General features: G+C 42.0%; 1 protein-coding gene across 1 annotated transcript; it reads right to left on the bottom strand.

Moving 5' to 3' along the window:
* Positions 1–158: 158 nt before the first annotated feature.
* RFC4 (replication factor C subunit 4) lies at positions 159–17,273 on the bottom strand. The gene is made up of 10 exons (XM_090053175.1): positions 17,033–17,273; positions 16,695–16,773; positions 10,048–10,127; positions 7,977–8,096; positions 6,923–7,066; positions 6,502–6,622; positions 5,088–5,213; positions 3,136–3,216; positions 1,282–1,398; positions 159–368 (listed from the first exon to the last, which is right to left on the bottom strand). The coding sequence occupies exons 1-10, from the start codon at positions 17,170–17,172 to the stop codon at positions 273–275; spliced, it is 1,104 nt and encodes a 367-aa protein (XP_089909301.1). The 5' UTR covers positions 17,173–17,273; the 3' UTR covers positions 159–272.
* Between the last annotated feature and the right edge of the window lie 5,356 nt (positions 17,274–22,629).

The following is a 22,629-nucleotide window of genomic DNA, read 5'->3' as shown; positions in this document are numbered from 1 at the left end:
TCTACCATCCCAGTGGAAGACAGGACACATGCTGAACTAAACCTTTGCAGCTCCTTCAACTTCTGCCAAGTAGATCGAGCATGTGGAAGCACTTCTTCAGAGCACTGTCCCAACTACCAAAGCATGGGCAGAGCAAGATGTTAAAATCATGAAACCAATTTTTCAGCTGCTAGCCCTCTGCCACATTTTATTACAAAACTATACCAAAAAGCAGCACCAAAAGCAAATCAACAGATCTTCAGTTCTGAGCTAAAACAGTTCTTTCTGAAAAACTAGCTGTTTTGAGTCAGCTGCTGCATCATGATGGCACAGAGGCTGATCAGCTGCAAGTACTCATCAGCACCATCAGTCAGGCATTTGTCCACATCCTGAAAATAAGGAGATAAAAAAACAAATTATAATCCATTTAAAAATGAGAAGGGCTCTCCACTACTTTGCCACTGGTTACAGGAGTTGCAACAGTGATTCTCAACCTTTAACTTGAAACACTGCTCAGGAAGTGCCAGCTCTCAATCTTTTACTCATTGTTTGATTACAGAAAATAGAACTGTTTTTTCTGTTGCAAACAATTCAGAAAGATCACAAGAGGTAAGAATATTTCCAATATTCTGCATTCCTACTTAATCTCTGGGCGAATCGGGTTTGCACACCTAATGCTGCTAATGTGCAACACCCCAAGGCACCCTAGTTGGAAAAAAAAAGGTCACCAAGGTACAATCCAGTCACCAAAACAAGCATTATCTCATTTTCTTAAAACTAGCATTTGGAGAATGAGAACATTTTAAAGTTTGGAATCATAGCTGCTTCTAGCTTCCTGCAGCCATTGCATTATGCAAGCAACTGGGACATTTGAGATCTGTACAGGTCCCCACCACAGTCTATGGTTCTAATTCTCTCATTTAAAATAATTCAGTGTTGCCTTACTCACAAGTCTGTCTTATTTCCTCCAGAAATATTGGTAAGATAGCACTGATATATATACAACCCTGGTTCCAAGGGATTCTCAGCACCCTGCCACTTACAGAAAATGATTTTTAACAGTGACTCTAGCAGCTGAACCAAAGCTGTAAGAATCCCTATTGAACTTGGGGAGTGTGCCCCCCAGCCATATGAGCTTGTCACTTCCTTGCTCCACTGCGGAAGTATTCAGATGAATCGAGAGGCACAGCTGCTGAGTGCAACCCAACAATGACTTTGATGGGGGTGGGAAAGGCAAAGGGAGTATGTGCAGAAGTGCACCACTATGTTAACAGAAAGGAATTTGAATAAATGGAGACTTACAGCAAGTTTCTCTGCTACTGTGGATTTCTGCTTGTCACTGAGATCTTCGCTCTCAACAATAACATCATGGAGCTGGTTGACAAGCTGACTAGCAGCATACCCCTCATTTATCAGATTCTGGACCAGAATGGAGAAAATGAAAACAAGGCACCATTAGTTTTAAGACTTCTAAGTAATAAGACAATGCATCACAACATACCATTTCAAATACCATCAAGACTATTTTAAAACCTCACTGAATCAGAGAGTTTACTGTGTGTGTTTCTGAGTACGAGGCATTTAAACTAGCCAGTATAGAAGTCTACCAGATCTCCATTAGAATTAGCAGTTTATTTACCTATCAAAAGGAAGAAGCTTACCTCAGACTTGCAAAGTTTCTTTAAAGTGGGCAATGGTTATCTCATTCAAAATAATGCTTTTTAGCAAGGGAATTAATGGCCAACTTGTATAAAACACTCACTGATATAGGGTACGCCCTCAAACATGAGCTAAAAGTAACCTCATGCAGTCAAACAGAACAATCTGTAAATCAAACCAAAGTAGGTGTCCCTTTTTATGGGATGGGGACATAGACCTGTTTTATAAACTAAAGGATCCTCGATTGTATGTTCAGATCCTGGTGAATATACCCTGACTACAGGGGTGGCCAGCCTGCAGCATGATTGCCACTAGTTCAATTGACAGGTGGCATGTAGGGCATGGAGCAGAAAGCAGAGCAGCTGATGGGGCAGAGGAAGGGGATCAGAGTGGTGCTCAAGGAGGGCACAGGGATTAATTTGTGGTACACCTGCCAAAGACTGGCCCCCACTGTGGGATAGCAAACATCTCCACACACTCCCTCTCAGGAATTTTTAAGTCTAGTAGAGAACAGGAACAGTACCGCCAGATTAGTCCAAGCATCCCAACATAACAAGTCTTAAAAGAACAAAAGTATCCCATGTCATCTTGGATTGTTACCTACAAGGCTCACTGTTTGGGACAGAGAAGGGCAGTACATATACCAACCTACAGGTCTATGGCTTTAAGCTCTTATAGAAAAAAATGCCTATCGCCTTCAAAGAGTTTAAAGTTTGGGGTTTTTTTAAAGTGAGGTTGATAGCAACAACAGATTAATTTTTCTCTCAACATATATAGAGCAGTTTTCCCCCCTCCCTTTACAGTGAAGCTATTTCTGTTCACTGCAATGTGTCAACTAGGCTCACCCCTAATATTCTATAGAGTAAATGCTGAAGACTATTTTTAGACAAGCAGTTACAACTCAGCAATTTACAGCATGCACTGAATACCATTTATAAAAAAAAAAAAAAAATACAGGATAGAGACTTCTGCTGATCACCCGAGAAAATATTTGTGAGGCACTGAATTGTACCCAAAAAAGTTAATGGTCTATAGTTTTCAGTGATCAACAGTTTCAGAGCCCCAAGCAGAGCTGAGTTTGCCTCAATTATTACTATTAGTTTGATTTTTTTTCCTCTCCAAAATTGAGCAGGAAAGCATCACGTGTTATCAGTTTAACACAAGGCAAAGGCCACTGTTAAATTTCAAAGCAATGAGCTCTTCTTACCTTAAAAGTGTTCTCCTTCAGATCAAGGTTTAAGGTCACTGGACTGATTAATGTCAAGAAGCTTGTATTACATTTGCACTGTAACTGGTCTAAGGACAAGTAAGTTTTCAACTTCAACCTGCTAACAGGCGTCCTATTATCTAAATTTATATACTGCACAGCTAACCCAATGCAATTAGGACAGCAAGACTAGATGAAACAGCATAATATTAAAACAACTCCCCTTGGTTTAAATTGCTTGGAATTCAGTTGCTGCAAGACCAACAAGAGACAAGGATAAAGAATTCTACCTTCGTTACTGTTTCCAGCTTTTCAAAAGAGCCACTTTGACAGGCAGCAAGAACTCCATGGATTGCTTCTTTAGGGACCACCTACAAGAGGAAATCGCAAACACGGTAAATTTGGGTCATGATTACATACCATCACTACAGTATTGACCCCAAATAACGTTCATCCAGTTGAGTGCCAGAACAGTTCCTTCAGGGATAATATTCTTCCCTGTTTCAGCTACTCAACCCTCCAAGCAAGCTAGCAAGTTTGATACCAAGACCACTCGAGTCATAATTAATATTTTGATAGCTGTACTCCATCTTGGTGACATTAGTTCAGTAGCATTATACAATCCCTGTTTTGCCAGCCCCACCTTTACATATCAGCGTACATAACCATCTAAACAGGGTGTGGATAAATAAGCCACTACTTGAACAGGTTCAATTTGTTTCGTTTCTGTTGCATGATCTAGCAAAACAGCAAATCCATTCCCATCTTGTTAAGCAGCATAGACGCGGAAAATTAATGCAATTAAACCAAGCCTGAAGCAACTAAACGATCAGTCAGCAAATTGGAAGAAATGAGGACTATTAGAACAGATTAAAGTCGTTTCGACTCTGTTAGCAGATACTGCCATCTTTTGCTTTGCACCCATGATTCCTGATGTTGCCGATGAAAGCTTGTGCCTCTGACCAAGTTAGTCTTTAAGGGGGCACTCTGCATTCTGCCCGTCTCCAGACTAACACGGCTAACTACCTCTCTTCCTGCAGACGGACACTGCACATTTTCCTTCCATCAACTGCTCTCAGTCTTTTCTATTCAGATGCTAGCAATAACAACATATGACCTAGACCTTAATCTGCACCTGTGTACAATGCTGAAGTTCCTCTATTAGCAGGATTCAAGTATATAAACTTAAGTTTAATGTTCATAAAAGCACACAAACAGGCTAGATACTCTCCTTTGCTGTTAAAATTATTTTACTTTCAAGTTTCTTAATTCCAGAGGGAATTTCAGTGACATTTAGCTGTTTTATATAGCTAGTGATACACATCTCACCTTAAGGAAAAAAAAAACTAGCAACAAAGTAGCTTTGTTTCATTAGCCTTACTTTCAAAATATTCATTGGAAGTTAAGTAGCTTCTGCTCCCTTCCCCTCAACACACAAGCCTGGGACACCCACAGCGCTAGCAAAATTAGCTGTGAAGGGAAGCATGTCTGACACAGACATTCAGCTTTAATACTCTATTCACTTTTCAGCTCCTTTACTTTTGTCTCCCAATTTCCTACTTTAAGAGATCAGTGTCATATTGCCATAGCAACACTCACAATGAAATTTTAAGTTTTCCCCTAAAGTTTCCACCATCCCCGTCAGCATTATCCAGATAATAATCTTAAAGGAAAACTGCTGTACAGCTAGAAAGCAAAAGCCGCTTTACTTAAATGCACACCATCAGTTTTTCTAAACTGTAACTAGAACAGTTCTTTTATAAACCAGTCCCCTGAAGCATTTCCAATCCAAATTTTGCAGCACTGTTAGTGCACAGGCATCTGAGAGACTGATTAGTCCATTTTAGTTGTCCAGCTTCAGTGCAAAGAATGAAATGCATATCAGCTTAAATAAATACAGTGTTCAAAATTCAGTTAGAGTAGAGTAATTTAATGTTATTTTAGAGAATTTCCTTTGCATCTGTCCCCAGTTAAAAGCTGCGTTCAAAATGTGTAAGCACAGCAGTTTTGAAGTTATTGGGTGCAGGAACCTGTCTTTTGACAGCTATGCAGAACTGTACAATATTCAAAATTGAACTGAACATTAATTAAGAACAGTGATACTTAAAGTTAGCAAACATTCTAGATAGAGGGAGGAACTATATTGACCAAAACTGCTATTTTTGTGATCAGAAAAATGATCAATGTAACCTAGATTAAGTCACAGGCAAAACAACAAACATGTATCACTGAGATAGCCTACCCCAGCAATTTCGGTGACAACCTTCTCTGTGATCTCTTTCCCACCTGTTAATCGAGTAGCACTTTGAAGAAATGTGATTGCTTTTCTTAAGTCTCCTTCTGACACTTGAACAAGGTAAGATACTGCCTGAGGAATAGCAGGAAATAAGTGACATTGACAATATAGCCTATGTTAGTTCAAAATGAAGAACACCTGGGGTGACCCGATTTAACAAACATCAATTGTGCAAGCTTTAGGAAGCTGCGAAACAGGTCCTACCATTTTGTACAACATAGTTCCATCTGCATACACAGATCCCAATATAAATGCAGTTATAAGCTTAAAGTAGGAAACAATTAACAGGAAAAAAATCTTATCTTTGGTTCTAAATACACAGCTGGGCATCCATCAAATTATTTCTGCATTGCAACTGAAACAAGGCCTAAGACACATAAAGCTTAAATCTCACATCTCAGATATCCGTACTGTCCATCCACACCCACCATCTTTTTTAAGCCTTTGTTTCAAACGTAAAGGAACAACTGCACAGAAGAAATAAGACAACTGTTCAGTTCAGAGAATACCAAATACTTGAACTTTCAGGTATTTGTGAGTAGTCTCCCACTTGCACATACTAAATCCCAAGTTTTTCATTCTGTGGGATTATATTTTAGAATACAGCAGGGCTCGACCTTAGGGAACTGAGCACAGAACTACAAGTTCAGTGATTCTGTTGTCATTCTTCCTCCATTGGCCTTGGGAAAGTAACTGAAACTGTTACTCCATCCAAACAAGGATGCTACTTAAATTAATGTATGTACTAAACTCAGTAATAGCTTTGGCTCAGCAGAATGGATTTAGGAAAGCAGTACCTATTCACCCCTGTGGTAATAAATTTAACTTGGCTCCTAACTTGACTAAGGAGACAGACAGAGACCAGAGGCGCTGATACTGCTTATTTCAGTTAAATGTTCTGAGATATGGAATCCTGCATGCCTTGTTTTGTCTTGATATATTACCCTGTGTACGGATGTTAAGTTTATTTTTCTCTCTGAGAAACCAGAAACTGATAACTATTTCTATAAGCACAATGTTTCACTCTTCTTTAAGTAAACTGCCTATAGGTCTGTGTGTGTGTTAGATCAGTGATTTACTGTCCATGGTCAGTTTTTTTTTTTTCCTCTCTCTGTCTTAAGTATAAATATGCTTGTAAACTTAGAGTTCAATAAATCCTTTGAAACAGACAAGTGGGTGATTCCCTTTGCTGCATGGAATTCTCCCTGTGATCACAGTATAGCCCTAAATAAAGAAAAGCTGGCTCTGCCAGTTCTGATTCAACCACAACATGAAGTTTGATTTCTTCCACACCCCTTTCACTGCACTGTGATTATGCACTAGATATAGCAATAGGCCTACATAGTGACATTGCAATTACCTCGCTGCTGATTTTCACATTTTCCTTTTCAGAAATATCTAGTAGTCTCTGTTCCTGAATTTTATCTGAAAGAGGCTTGAAACGGAATTTGGAGCATCGAGATGTCAAGGGTTCAATTATCCTGGAAAAAAAATACGTATTTTTAAATGTATTATTCAATGTTTATACAAATAACTCCACAGACATCCATCAGCTGAGACTATTGGAGCAGTAAGAGGCAAAGCCTCAAAACCATAACACTCTAGGGATAAGATGAAGGAGGAATGACCATTTAAACTGATCGGCTGCATTATTTCTTGTATTTTCAAGCGCAGAAAACCATTTCTCAAATTACAAGTTAAACTGCAGACTATCAGAAGGTAAGACCACAGTTAGGAAAGCCACATTTGTATTGCCCATGGAAGCAATGACATATACAAACCTGCTGATGTAGTTACAAATAAGACAGAAACGTGTTGTTTTAGATTCCTTCTCCATAGTGCGTCTTAAGGCTGCCTGTGCTGCTGAGGTCATAGAATCTGCTTCATCCAGGATCACAATCTTGAATGGAGGACAAGCCTTTCCACTAAAAAATAAACAAACCAAACAGTTCTTCATTCAGTGAAACATTCAATTGTTGATGTATAATCTGCATTAATATTTAAGAGTCAGCATCTCGTTGTATAGTGCCATCGTTTCCTGTAGTCAGTAACGGAAAAAACAATGAAGTACCATTTAGAGTTTTGCAAATCTGTAACAAAATCTAGACAAAGAAATAATAAATGCAACAAGGCAACTGTATTTCAAGTTTCTTGGCTGCAAGGCTGCCGCCTGAGTTAGCAAAGATTCCTCTGAAATTCTTATTCAGGAATAAAATTACTTCCTGTAACAGCTTATGCGATTCTTTTTTTTTTTTCTTTTTGCAGGCTTCCTAGATCTTCTGACATTTAAACATCTTCAGAAGGCAACTTTCAGTATATGACATGGGACCATGTCCTTACAACTGATCTGGACCTTCTATTCCCCCCCACTTTCTGAATTACTTTCCTGAACCTGTCACTTATTTGTGTTGCTTAATACATTCCCATACCAGACTCCTTGGCCTACAATCAACTGGCAGCAAGTTTGTCACAAATTATGAAAGTTACTCTCGCACTAAGTATTTAGTCATTCAGCATTTGCAGGTATGTATACTGAATTACCAAATCCAAAATGCTATCACGCTTGAGATCAGATCTATTCTCTCCAGGGGGGATTCTCCATAGGGACTTTAATACCAGGTGCTCACAAGCACCAGAAGCAGCAGCCTTGGACTGAAGCAAGCTGCATGCTGACTCTAAAGCAGTCTGATTTGTGTGGACTGGGAGCTTCTTGGCCTTGCTGTCCCCTGGCTCATACAAAGGTTATAAAATTAAGCTTGACTACACAATCACAAGTTTTGTAGTAAGGGAGAAATATAATACGTTGAATAGAGAAGCTTTTGATCATATGCTTACTCTGAACGGTTTCCAGATACAGTTAGCTGAGCGAAAGACTTCACTTTTTCTCGAATCACTTGTATTCCACGTTCATCAGAAGCATTTAACTCAAGAACTCTCTGCCGAAACAGTTCAGGCCTGTAAAGTATGTATAACATGACTTATTAACTGCTAAACATTGACAGTGGCTTATTAACAAGCTAAATAAACTTGTAAACATTCAGGCTGCGATTTTTGAACTCTAGTATCATTCTTGCCAATGCTACCAAACAGTCATCATCTTGCTTGTGGCAGACCGTTAAATTCCAAGTCTCACATGGCCTAGAACTCCATAATCTGTATCAACGATCTTGTCCCTTAGACTTCAGAGAACAATTAAACATAAGTTTACACCAGTCCTCCAGACAAAAAAAAGTTGAAGCAAAGTCTAAGAAACCCAATTTTTTTATATATATATTTTGTTCATTTTCACATGCAGGCTGTGAACAGAATAATTAGTAAACCCCACCAAGCAGGCAGAAACAGTACCTTTGCAGTCATCATACTTCCAAGATTTATGATCCTAAAGATTTAAATTTAAATACAAACGGTTGTGCTAAAACAAGTTTAGCATTTCATACATAGAACTACTGCTCAAAGACTATATCACAAGTTTCCAGAAGCCTCTACACCTCAGAAACAGCTTTAGGACCAATTTGGAGTTTCTTCCAACTGTTAAAATTACTCCTAACCTGGTCTCATCTTAAACCAGGGGTGGACAAAATACAGCCCAGGGGCCAGATGCAGTCTGCCAGGCCACTGTATCTGGCCCGCGGGGCCTCTAAAAAAAAGTAGAAAATTAACATTTATCTGCCCCTGGCTGCCTGTCACGTAGCCCCCAATGGCTTGCCAAAACTCAGTAAGTGGCCCTCCACCCAAAATAACTGCCCACCCCTATCTTAAATCATGGAACCTATAAAAGGACAAGGGGCTTTTAACTCAGAGAAGCAGTAGTCAAACTAACAAAATCCTGTGACACAAGAGCTGAATGGCAGGCCAATTCATTCAGTCCCTTTCCTGTTGGTTTATAAGCTACTCAAAAAGTCACCAGCCAAACAAGCAAACAAAAAACCACACACGAGCCAACAGTACATATCAAATTAAGAAGGAACAAAGCAGGGGATGCACAAATTGTTCTTTTAAAAACCCTAGATATCATGTTCAAACAATACTGCCTTCAGTGCCCCATCAGACATCACCTAAAATATTCATTGCTGATTGAGAACAACCTGACCACCATCCTCCGACAGGTAGGCAAGAAGGAAGATAACCGTTTCCACTTCTGACCGATTCCCACAACTCCCTTCAGACAACCTGTACCTTAATTCTTCCATTATACAGCTGATCAGCTTCCTTTGTATTCACCAAGTGCAGTAAGCTCTAAACACCAAGGATTGACCAATTTTTTTTTCCAACTGAAACTAAAAATCAGTTTTAGATGCAGGAAACCTTTCCTCCTCTTACTCTTTTCTGCTTTAAGCATATAGGTTCACGACTGTGCAAGGGCTGTGGCTGCATGGTTGGCCAACTCACTGCACGGCCTTGAAACTGAGTATTGCAGAGTCTAGCGGCTTACCATCAACCTGCAGGAAAAAATATCCTGATGATATCAGCACAGAACCGCTGAATCCGAGGGGTCATACCCAAAGCCACATAATAAGAACCAAAAACATGCTGACAAGTCAAGGCTAAAGAGACACTGGAGAAATTTTCAAGGGGAGGAAAATCTCCAGAAAGAAAAAAGTGATCAAACTCCTGCTTCTACCACCACCCACTCATCCATACTCTCATCTCCTTAACACAGTATTATACAGGCAAAGTAAACTGCTTTTCTTGTCAACAGCCATCTCTCCACAGTATCAGACAGTTCATAATGAAATGCAAATTTGCTGTGCATTTCAAATGAGAATTAGCTTAAAATTTAGATCCTTATAAACTACAAACTACATAAAACTTGAACTGGCAGTAACTAAAAGTACTAAAGCATATTGCAGGGCTGGCAAGCTTTTGGAACAGTCACTTAAGCAATGGCAATTAGATTCCAACTTACCCATAAAGTTCTCTGGCTGCTGCCAAAATAGTGGAAGTCTTTCCCGTTCCAGGAGGGCCATAGAACAAAAGATTGGGAAGCTGCAATGCAGAGCAAGAGGAGAAACTCTATACAGCACAAGTTACGGATGCCTCTCTGAACAAGTTAGCCCATAAAGTGACCCCTGCCATGCTGGGTGCATCACAGTTAATGTACAGGTATTTCTACCCCACTTAGAGTACAATCCAAGCACCAGTACAGCACAGAAGAGAGACGACTAGGTGGCTGTGCAATACCAAATCCTTCATTTCTAGGCCGCTGGGCACTGCAGGTTGCTGTCAAAAGGAAGGCACAAGCCCAACTCTGTTCCAACAGCTCTATACCAAACTGCTAGTAGCACCTGACCTAGCAAGTCTGAGGCTAGTTTAAGTGCGACTGCAGTGTAGCATAGACAGAAGAGTAACTACCATCACAAGAGTGACTGCAATATAGGCAAACCCCACACAACTACAGGGGAGGTTTTTAATGGCTGTTCCACAAGTGTGTGCTGCTTAGTTCTGTTTTCACGCAGGGTTCTTAGAAGATTATTGATAGAGTGCATCAAGAATTGGTCTAAGCCAGCTTCATTAAACACTTCACCATAATTAAACTGGCTGTCGACACAAAGTTGTCAGCACACTGAAGGATCAGAACACCAAGTAGCAAGGACCAGAGCAATATAGGATGAAGATTATTTGTGTTGTCTTAGGAGTAGGTTAGACAAGCACTTTGTATGTGATGGTTTGGATAAGGATGATCCTGCCTTTATAAGCTTCTTCCAGCCCTACTTTTCTATGCATCAGATAAAGTATTCCCACTATGGCCTCCATGATTGTGTGTACAGTTCAGGTCAGGTCAGGTCCCTCCAATTCAAAAAGCTAAAGTTCAGACTGGAACAGGTGTGGAGAAATGCTGGTAGGTGATCAGGGAACAGAGAGTTTATTCTACAGAAGCAGACTTACAGCTCGGCTCATTTCACCCAGCAAAACAAAGGCAGGCAGGGAATATAACAACTTGCTATAAATAGAGCAGGGGTAAACAGTAGGGATACAGAAGAGCTATTTAAACTAAGTGACAATTCTGGCACAAAAGCAAATGCATATAAACTGTCCATCACTAAATTTAGGCTGGAAATCAGAAGAAGGTTTGTAATTATTACAGAGGTGAAATTCTGGAACACCTCCCTTCAATAGGTTTCATGCTCCTGCTACTCTAATCTGGTTTTAACGTGAAGTCTGATCGTGCCTACAAAGTGGAGGAAGGGACTTCATGACTCAGAAGGTCCCTCAAGCACCACAATTTATTTCTGGGACCCAACAGTCCCCTCCAACACATGAAAAGACCAAGCTTCTTAGGTCTGATTTCTAGTCCTAAATTACATTTCTATTTTTAAAAGGCTAACTAAAGTTAAAGGTAGACTGCACACACTTGAATGCTGGCTATAGCAGCTATTGCAGACAGAATGGGAACAGTAAAAACCCAGAAATCCAATAGAGAAAATTACAGGGTATACACTCCTCACAGCTACAGAAAGGATCAGACAAGCATTATTTAGTAACGATCGTTTATCAAGTCTATATAGTTACAGCCAATCCATATATAGTATTTACAAGTGTAAAATAATCCATTAAAATCTCGTCTGGCAATAGAAGATCTTAAAATACCATAATATTTAGAGGTGGACCAATATCAGTCCATATTGGATTGGCACCAATAAAAGGAAAATTGATGTCATCGCCAATCGGCTTTTTTGGGCCAGTGTAGCTGATAACATCACCAGTGCATGGTGTGCACATGCACACAGCCACAGCATTCGTGCAGCCAGGAATGCAGCCCAAGCAGCACGGAGAGCAGTGTCCATCCAGCCAGTGGGGGGTGGGGGAGCAGGCCGCACAGATCAAAGCCCCCACAGTGAGGGAGGGAGTGGGGCACAGGATGGAACCACAGGCAGCTTGTCGGGGGGGGGGGGGGGGTGCGCATCAGGTGACTCTGTGCTACTGAGCGCATCCTTAGGGGTAGCATTGCAGGGGTATGTGCTCTCCCAATTTGTGTACAGCTGGCCTCTTCCCCGTGAGGCCATAGCCACTCCAAAGTTCTCCATTGCCCCCCCCCGCCCTTAGCTTCCCCTCCCAACACCACTGCCACCCACCCCAAGCACAGCCCTGGCCCAGCTCCCTGCCAGAAAGAGGCTGGTACAGCCCCTGGCCTTTGTCCCACACACAAATCCAGGGGGCACATACCCCACATGCCTTCCCCAAGGATGCTCGCAGCAGCAGGGAGCCATCCCCCCTCCTCACCCCCCAGAAGAACCACCTGCAGTTCCATCCTGTGCCCTGCCCTGACAGTGCCTACCCCTGCCCCAGCCCTACTTCCTCTCTCACCATGGGGGCCTCAAGCTGCACACCCCCCCATGCCCCTTCCCACCCTCACATCCCTTCCCCTTCACAGACTTACTGGCCTGCTCTCCAAGCTGCTAGGCTGCATATTGGCTGTCAGATAGGTATCAGCCAATATGGTTTGTTAATAATTGGTCATTAATATCATCCAAAAAAATCTTTGGGGTTGCTCTGCAATTAGTGTACCCCTAATATTAATACATACCAGTATATATTTGTCACTGAAACCCCACCTTCTCTAAAAACTCAACTTTCCTGAAGCCATGACTTTAACAGATTCTAAAGATTGTTATATATACACAGAGCATACACCAAGTAATACACATCTTTTAAGAACATGCCTTCATAGATTTGATCAGCAACTAGAAACATCACTCTCTCCCGGAGTGCTTAAGATTGTACTGAGAAGCGGAGATACTTTGAGAGTTTCAATTCTCACGATGCCTCTTTGGATTGAACACTAGGCAGACAGAGCAGGTTCTTTGCAGAGCTTTGTGCTTGGCTTTGTACAATTTGCAGAGCTTTGCACAATTATCTATATCCTCCCAAAGTGTTAAACCATTCCCAGATAATCCTCTGAAAAGGCATTAGTAAGGAATTTTAATGAGATTCCATGTTTTACTAGTTCTACTTAACTAGCTAAACCCATACTTCAAAGTTTGTACTTCAATTTCATTATTTGTTCTTCAGTTCCTCTTCTAAATCATCACCAGCATGCACACTGCTTTCCTACAAAGCATAGCCAAATCATTTATACAACTTAATGGCAGTATTTTTAGCAGAACTGTAACCTGATCCAGCCAAGCAGTTTTCAACACTTGCCAGGGGTAAGCTGGGATACCTGTAGACCTGTTATCCTAATTATGATAAGGTTACAGCGACTGACAATGACAGCTCATACTGCAAACCCAGTCTGTTTCTGAAAGTTTAACATGCAGTTACTTCTTAAGAGCTGGGAATATGGAGTAAACTGAGATTAAGAGCCCTATGACTAGCGGTCTCTAAATAGTCTCAAAAGAGAAATAGAGCCTTGCCAATACGTTGGGATGTAATGCTGCATTTGTTTTTCTTACCAAGATCAAACACAGCAGCAGTAGCAGAGAAAAAATGGAATCCCTACAGACAGAAACAAAGCATGCGCACTTATAATTAATTGTGCTCAGCCCACTACAGGCACAGAAGGGAAGCAAGATGTTTTCTACTGCAGACTGAAGCTGATGAGGGGCCTAGCAACTCCCCAAATGTGGCCTACTACCACTGGTAGTCCACAGGACAGTCATCAGCAGCCCATGAACTACTAGCTTTCCTCACTTCCATCAATGAATTTAGCGAAAAAAATACATTATAAAGTATTCAGAATTGTTACATAAGCAACAGCAGTAGATGCCGCCGGCAAGGAACAAACTGGGAAGAGGATGCCCATGGAACAATCCTGCTAGTTAAACATGATCCACACAAAGTTTGAGGATGCAACCTTATCCTCCCCCTTCCCAGCAGCAATAAATAGCCAGCAAAGAATCATCTGATAAGCATGCTTATGAATTCACTGAGGTTCTCTGAACAGAAACTGGCAGTCCCACGCTTTACACAATTTTATATCTTTACTTGTTTGGTTGGTTTTTTAAAGTCCTGTTTAAAGTAATACAATTAGTATGTTGTTAATTCTTAAGCTTACGATAGCTATGTGCTTTTGCCATCAAATGGTTTACTCAGTTGGGGCAGCACAGCTACAAGATATAAAACCCGTAGCTATAAATAGGAACTACAGATCAGCTTTTTGACTCAGCAGACAAAGTCAACACTGGTATACCAGACTCAATCCCAGAAATCTAGCTGGTTCAAAAGTGGTATCAGTTTAAATAGCACTGCTCAAAATAGAACAACCCAACCCATGACCTAAGCAACGTCATAAGACTGATGTTTCAGGGCAAGCGATAGCTTCTCATGACTCATTAATATTAACTAGCTGAACCCTGAAAAACATTTGTGATTAAATTTTTATTGCAGAAGTATTTCTTTAAATATAGCATTTTTAGCTATCCTTTGACCAAATACTTTAATGGAATCAAAACTTCTCACCCTCGAAAAGGCTACATAAAGCTGTCTATATGTAAACACAGGCTCAGGAATATAAATACATATTTTTCAAAAGTCTGACCTTATGACTTGTTTACAGTCATAAAATAAGAGGGCCCTTGTACACATGAGGAAATTTCCCCTTTTAGTGGTTTAATTGCCTTTTTTATGATTTAATTGCATAACAGTGTACACGTTCGGTGGTGTATTTCAATCTAAATGACTTCTTTACATAGCAAACTAAAGCACATCCCATGCATTTTAATTTGCTACGTAACAAGTAACAGCAATATTCTTCACATGTACAAGGGCTCTATCTAGAGAAGGAGGCAGGGACAGTGCATGTGGTGCTGGAAGCCCAGTCTTGGTGAGCTTCCAGTACCCCATGCACCATGCCCACCACCTTCTCTAGCTGCTAGCACCCCCAGCCACCCTTCTGCCACCTTCCCAGGGCAGCCAGCCTGTCCCCAGGCATTCCCAGGCAGCAGGGACGGTGCACGGGGTGCTGGATGCCAGCCAAGCCCAAGCTTCCTTTAGCACTCCCGGCCTTCCAAGACCCCACGCACCGTTGGAACTGGCAGGTACTGCCTCCAAGCTGGGGCTGCTCCAGCACAGCTAGTAACCTGCCCAGGCAGCTTTGGAGGTCACCACCACCAAGGAGGGAAGCACCAGAGCCCCTTGCAGCTTGCCCCCAGGCCCCAGCAGGCTCTGAGGAAGGAGAAAAAAAAACCAATCAGGTCCATCACTACTTTTCTTTCCCCACTTTGGCAGAGGCTGCCTGCTCTGCAGCAGGGCACCCTGGTGCTTCTTTCTAGCTCTGACTTGCTTGCATATCTGTCTGAAATGCCTCAGGATCTATAATAATAAACACGCTTCTTCCGCCTGTCCAGAGCACTCCGATTGGTTGTTTCAGTAAGCTTTGCGATTGGCTGCTCAGACAACCAGAATACTCTGGGCAGACAGAATAAGTCTATTATTATCATTATAGATAGCTCCTTTATGACACAAATAGTGACATTTGAGGATATTATTTAAAATATGGTAGAATTAGGACACAGAATAAGGGTTTAGTATTTCAGTGCTTTCAACACATCAGCGGCCAAGAAGCACAAGCTACTGGGATATATTAAATAACAAATTTTTATAGTTACACTAGTTTTACTGTCATGGTGCTGCCAAAACTCCTCAAACAATTTCCTTTATTAATTTATTTATTTTTTAATTGGAACATCATGTCCCATATGGGCAAAGCTAATACGTTTAGTATAAGGGGACTATAATAGGATACAAAAGCTTCACCATCCAGAACTTTTCATTCAAGTTGTACCCCAGGAAATAGTCATCATTAAAAAGCTTTTTGAAAATGTATATGGAAGGCTTTCCTTTATTCAGTATTGTTCCTACTTAACATTAACACAAGAATTATTCCCATCAGCTATCTAAGGAAAAAAAAATCAGAATTGTTCTCTGAAGTTTAGAGATGTTTTCTCTGGAATATCAGAGAAGCAAAAGGCTGAAAGTACATGCGCACAGGAGGCAAATATCCTACATTCAAAATGCAAAAATAAGAAAAACTGACAGGAGATTATCACTAAAGCTTCCAAAGTTATACTAGAGCAGTAGTCTCCAACCTTTTTAAGTAGATCACCTTTAGCATTTAAAAGCAACCCAAGATCTATCGTGCACCACCCCCAGCCCCAAGCAGGTAAGTCTGTGGGGAGGGAATAGGGGAGGAGGAGGGGGGCAGATCGAAGCAGAGAGAAAAAAAATTATTTGGGGATACGCCTTCCCAGCAGGTAAGTCACACCCAGCTAGGGCCCCACTCAACTTACCCCTGCTCCTGCCTCTGTGGCACTGTCCCTCAACGCAGGGGCCTCTATCTGGCCCCTGTCCCTTCTCTTCCCTATGGACCGATCCGCTGGGCTGGGGCATACGCATGCATGCACGAAGGCACTCAGCCTCCCACCCCAGCTTTGGATCGACTCCAAGATCGACCGCGAGAGGCTCCAAAATCTACCACTGTACTAGCTTGTTTGTTAATAAAGCCTCATTTAAGGGGTAAGTATTAATAAAACAGCAGCACAAGCGTGGACATTCAGCGCAACAGCAAGAGAGCTATTTGAACGTGCTGCAATGGATTCGACTGGCCACACTCACATCAGCTCCTTCCAAGGATTTTTTCATCACAGCAACAACTTCGTCCTGGAACGCAATCTCATCCACGCACTTAGGGCGACTAGATAAGAACAGAAGGGAGTGTATTAAAATTTACTACCGTTTACTATGTTGTTTTACTAAACACATACGTCACGGGCCACGCAGGGATCATAGCCGATATTGGGAAAGATCCCAAGGCACCCCAGGGTGTGCTTCCAGCCAGGGGGCTGACAACCAGGGGCGAACAGCTTCGCATGAAACTGACCAAGCTGCAGACCCGGCCCCCGGGAGCCCAGACAGCGTCCAAGGTGCACCCTGCCCCTGCCCGCGGCTCTTACTACTTCTCCACCCAAGGCACAGGCTTGAGTCTCTTGCCGTCGCCGCTGCTGCTGCTGCCCACGGCCGCCGCCGCCGCCCGCTCCTTAGCAGCCGGGGGCCGGGTGCTGATGGCGGCCGGGCCCTTCAAGAAGGCCTGCATGGCTTCGCGCAGCAGCGGCTCCCCTTAGCAGCAGCAACGACTAGCACGTCACAACCCAACGGCGAGCTCCAACTCCCGCCGGATTTACAAAGAGGCGGGCCACTTCCGCTTCTGCCCGGAAGGCACAATCATAGAGCACCTTGGAGGACTGACCATAGAGAATAAGGGCGGAGGGAGATGTATCGTGACGTCACCTCACCGCCTTGCAGAAAGCCGCCGCTTTCCGTTCAGCTAAGATGGCGGCGGCGCGCATGCGCAGAACTCTACCTCCGCCTGGGCTCTACAGGGGGCGGGGCTTGCTGTTTTCCCGCCTCGCCTGAGGGGCCCAGGTGTCCTGGTGGGGCCGGCTCAGCCCCTTTACCACAAGGCCGGGGAACACCTGATTCCTGCTAAACTCTTCACCTTGCAGGCATTAACGCCCCACTCTTCGTTTTTATGGCTTTGCTGCCCTACCCATCAGGCCACTGCTTGTCCTGTGGTGAGCAAGGTGCTCCTGGTCACGAAGTTTATATTTCGTAGCCCCCCAGATTTGTTTTTCGCTTGTTCCGGTGAAGCGCCGTTTGTTTTTGATTTCATCTTCCGACTGAAGCATCCAGCGCTAGACCCTCAGCCCATTAGCAAAGCTTCTAGTTTATTTTTAACCGGAACAAAGGCTGCAAGGGTGCAAATATCCGACATCCAGAATGCAAAAATGAGGAAAACTTGGCAGGAGATGATCAGTAAAGCTCCTCCATAAAGCTTCCAGTTATACAAGAGGGCTAACGGTTTGAGAATTGCTAGAAATATAGCAAACATCACACCACTTGAGACATAGTCAGCATGGGTCTGTCTGTGACACATGGCCTTAGCATCCGCACCCTGCTTTTATCAAAATCCTAGACCACCCTTTCTTGCAGGGGGCTCATTCAGACAGACACGGTTTTGTGGGTAGATCTGACATCTTTTCTTAGAACAACTCAAATAGTTGGAAAATTTCTTCTTTGCAAGCTTTCGGGTATCAGTGCCCTTCATCATTCAGAGAGGCACGAGCAGTCATTGGCTGCAGCCTGCCACATCCGATGCTGTGGATGCATTTGCAGAGACCTGGGCACAAATGTACCATTAGCAGCATACCACATTTTGCACAGGATTTTTTTTATTTTGGTGGGGGGAAAGGGATTAAGACGGTCTCAGCTTTGGAGAGAGAGAATGACATGAACAAAAAATATCAGGAATACAGAGGGTTTGGTGGAAGGGGAAACCTATCTGATGAAATTAGGTTCCCAGCCTCCACTCCAATGGGGCTTAGGAGCTAGATTACGAAGAGGATTCACAGGCAATGTGAAATGGAGCCTGTCTGGAAAAGGGAGTTCAAGTTCATTGCAGGTTTATGCTAGATCCTGCCTGCTGCTAGTCCTTTGTAATACTACAGTCCTTTATTTTACAACTTTTGTATTTTCAGTTCTTACTGCATGAGTATCCTGTACAGATGAGGGAGGAATTATTGATAATATGCAAATGTCACCAGATCCACAAAGCAAGTAAATAGAATCATCTTTTTTTCCTCTGGAAATTCAGTGCTAGCACCCTGAAGTATACCAATACAATGAGGAAAATTATCAGGAAGAAGTGACTGCTCTGTTGATGTGACACTGGCTCCTTAAGGACAAAATTGCGTCCCAGAACCGTAGTCAGTCGTCATTATATTCGCATCTTGATGCTGTTGTGATGCTTCAGTATATAGGAGCTGTTCATATATTAATTGATAGCTTATCTCTGTCGTATGCAGATGCACGGTATACTGCTGCAGATGTGGTTGTTTCACTGCTCGCACCAGGACACACCGCTGAACAACAGGGCATGAACCAGCAAGTGGCATGGGTAGCAACAGGAGTCATCAGTCAGAATAGGAAATGAAGTGAGGAAAAGTGGACGTGGAAACGGTCTCTATGGTAACAAAAGAACAGTGATTGCGAAGGAAGCCTCAGGAAAGACATTAAAGTGAAATTACATCATTCTATGGGAGAAAGAAGCCTGCAATTTTGTTTGAGCAATTTGAAATAAACTGTTTCCTATTACCTGGCATAGAGCCAAATCTTCTTGTGAATCATGAAATCCAAATCAGTCTGCAACAGTAAGAAATATTCATATTTGTAACACCTGAAGTTGCTTGGTACCATTAAGCTATTAAATATTGTTCTGGGTTTTTTTCCTTGTTCTGGATTGAAGTGTAATATTATTGATACTGTCTTTGGGGTGAGTATATCTGGCACTTTAATACCAAGGCAAAAGCAGCTTCGAAATGCTCACAGTAAATAAAGAATTTACTACATTCAATTCACTTGATTTATGAAACTGTCTTTACTTTGTGCTCGACTGCTTCACCTTAAAAAAATCCAAAATAGATCATTTTATAGGTTAGATGGACTTCAAGTTTGATCCAGCAATGGTAGCTTCCATGGTCTTTTATTGGCAAAGGAGATGCACAATCACAATCCCCAAGCTGTCAACTCTTCCCTCTTCTCCCTCAAATGCTCAGGTACTAAAAATTCCTTTTGCTATATTCAGTCTTCAGTCACGGACTGTCTACATAGAGCTCAGCATCTCGGAGTTAAATTGAAAATTAAAATCAACCACTGTATCTATCACAGACCTGACCTCCAGGTTTTCCAGGGATATACGCATTTTTTTCCTTTAGCCCTTTTGTGTGCACAAAAGTGTAAGACTCAGAACTGCATCACCCAGATGCAAAGAAATCATTTGGCTATATCCCATCATTTACCAGATTTCTTCATTAAGGCACACTGCCACAAGAGACAGACTCAGCAAAACAAAGAACCCTAATTAATTAATAATAGCAAAAAAATACATCCAGCACTCTAAGATGTAGCATAAACAGAATACATCATGGTGTGATGCAGCAGAAAGGTTTCATTAAGGTCCAGCTGAAAATGTCAGTCGCACCCATAAACCACAGGATATGCAGGTATTTGAAAAGCTATAATAACCTGGTAGCAAACAGCACTGAATTAACATGAATTGTATGCATGGATAGTCAGCAAATGCATATGAAGTTACCTTCTTCATGCCCAGTAACTTCACAGCATTTTTTGTGTTTAAGCAGTCATTCCTGTTGCTTTTTTTATACTATCCATTTTGAGCTCCAGAGGAGTTAAGGAGCTGCAGCTGTCTTAGTCCTTTCTGGCTAGAACATAACAAAAGGAGGCAGATGCCAAAACCAGGACTTAAGTGGATATTAGGCACCCAATTCCTTCTCCTCTCAGTGGCCAATTAATCCTACAAGTATCTAAAACTCATTCTTTCACCTCCCTGTTTGGCTTGGAAATGCCCTAGGTACCTAGAGCCAATCACCTATTCTGCCACAGAATGCTGGTAGGACCTTAGGCAAGTCACTTAGCTTCTTTCTACCTCAGTTCCTCACCAGCAGTGGGAATAATAGCACTCCATTACCACACAAAAGGTGGGGTAAGGAGAAATACATTATAGATGGTGAGGCACCTTCAACTCTCCTATGAAATATAAACTTTCATTTCTACCCAGGAGAAGTTTCACAATCTTTTCTCCTATGCCTGATGAAGGGTGTTTGTGCCTGAAAGCTTGCAATTAAGGAATTTTTCTTTGCAAAAATCTAGTTGGTCTAATAAAAGAGATCATCTCTACCATGTTTCCTGATTGCTTATAGATGGTGAGGCACTCAGATTACCAAGGGCCATATGAATTCTTTCAGACAAATAATCTCATAGATTTCATAGACATCAGGGCTAGAAGGGACCTCAGAAAATCAGAGTCCAGCCCCCTGCCCGAGGGGCAGGAAGTCAGTTGGGGTCACAGGATCCCAGCAAGATAATGTAAGAGCCATGACTTCAGAACATAAATTGGCCCCTAAAATTATAGGCACACTAGTCATCGAGTTTCCCTGAAGTCCAGGCTTTGTTTTAAAAGACAAAAAATGATAGAGGCATTTAAAAATATTAATCTGGATGGAAATGTCTAGGATTTAAAAAAAAAAAATGAACCCATTAACAGAAAGCAAATGTATCCAGTTTTGAGTGCCCTTCAGTACTGAAAACCTGATTCTGCCACTGTGCCCAGGTGCAGGACAAACAGTGAAACTATCCAGTTCAGTGTCTAAGTTAAGTAAGGTGCAAATACAGAATAGGAAAAGTGAACAATGGAGAAAAATAACATTATGTGGCAAGTTGAAGGAATCTACATTGAAGCTAGCGGGCTCGGTGGTGACCCTCCCTTCAAGATAAATAAAAGCAACAACTAAACTCCATTGGAGTCAAGTGGCTGAAACAACAGGAGACACCACACAAAACAGAGGCCAAATGCAAAGCCAACCAGGAGCTGAGCTATATGGACAAGAGGTTTCACTGAGAGCCAAACACAAATGCAGAGATATTGTTTGGGGAAATTCTATGTTTGAGAAGGAAGAAACCACTAAAATAGATAGAGAAGACATGAGAAAGCCAAGGACAGCCAGAGATGCACTCACAGTTTGACTGATAGAAAGCTGAGAGAGGAGAGATCGTTGAGTGGTGTGCTGCCTGGAAAAAGAAGCATGATACATGGATTGATATTGGCCCCTGCTCTTTGATCCCTTCAGTGTCCAGTGAGACAGGGCTTTGTAGATAAGCAGGTTTACATTGAAAAACGTCTGACTTCATTATCAATGTCTCCTTCTAATGGGAACAAATTGCAAGACCCTAGATATTGGCTAATTGCTCAGGTATAAATAATAAATAAAGTCTAGTAGTACCCCCCAATATGCCAGGTGCTTGCCAAATGGGTTAGCTTGACTTGTCTCAGCTGTACCATAAACAGATGGTAAGGAACATGTATGTTGTTATAATAACAAAAGGGTATATCAACTCAATGATCTGTTGAGTCCCTTCCAACTCTAGCATCTATGAATCCCTAGCATCTATTGAACTATTCTTGGTTATTCTTCTAACCTACCATTACCAGTCATGACAGCTTCAGCTGGGGTTTAAATGCAAAAGGAGTAGTAACCGTACTAAGGAAGTGCATCCATAGCTGTGGGGTATTTGCATAAGAAGCCATCACAGGGGCAGGTGAATTTAATGTGAATGCAAGGAGCCAGGTTAGGTATAGCTCTAAAAGAGAAGGTTATTGCTGTGATGAAGGAGAGGAAGCCAACAGAGAGGAGTCTAAGTGAACATCATTTCTAACCCTCTTTCAGTTCCAATAGCCCAAATGATAATGATATAGGGGATACAGTGATACAGATAGCCTTTCTTTCTCTCCCATATATAGTATAATGAAATCAGCTTGTGATAGTTAGCTTGACTGGGTCCCTTTAAAATGTCTGTAGTCTGCTGAAAGAAAGCTATACCTGACTAGAGCATATTGAATGAACACAAAGTCCATTTTCTCCCAGCCATTGATAGAGGTTTTAAAAAAAATGTTTCACTAACGTAATGAGAATCCAAG

The sequence above is a fragment of the Crocodylus siamensis genome, chromosome 6 (assembly GCF_052110815.1).
Source record: "Crocodylus siamensis isolate JL-2025a chromosome 6, ASM5211081v1, whole genome shotgun sequence".
In the NCBI taxonomy this organism is placed as follows: domain Eukaryota; kingdom Metazoa; phylum Chordata; order Crocodylia; family Crocodylidae; genus Crocodylus; species Crocodylus siamensis.
Note: the sequence above shows the minus strand (reverse complement) of the source record. Positions and strands in the feature narration are given on the sequence as shown.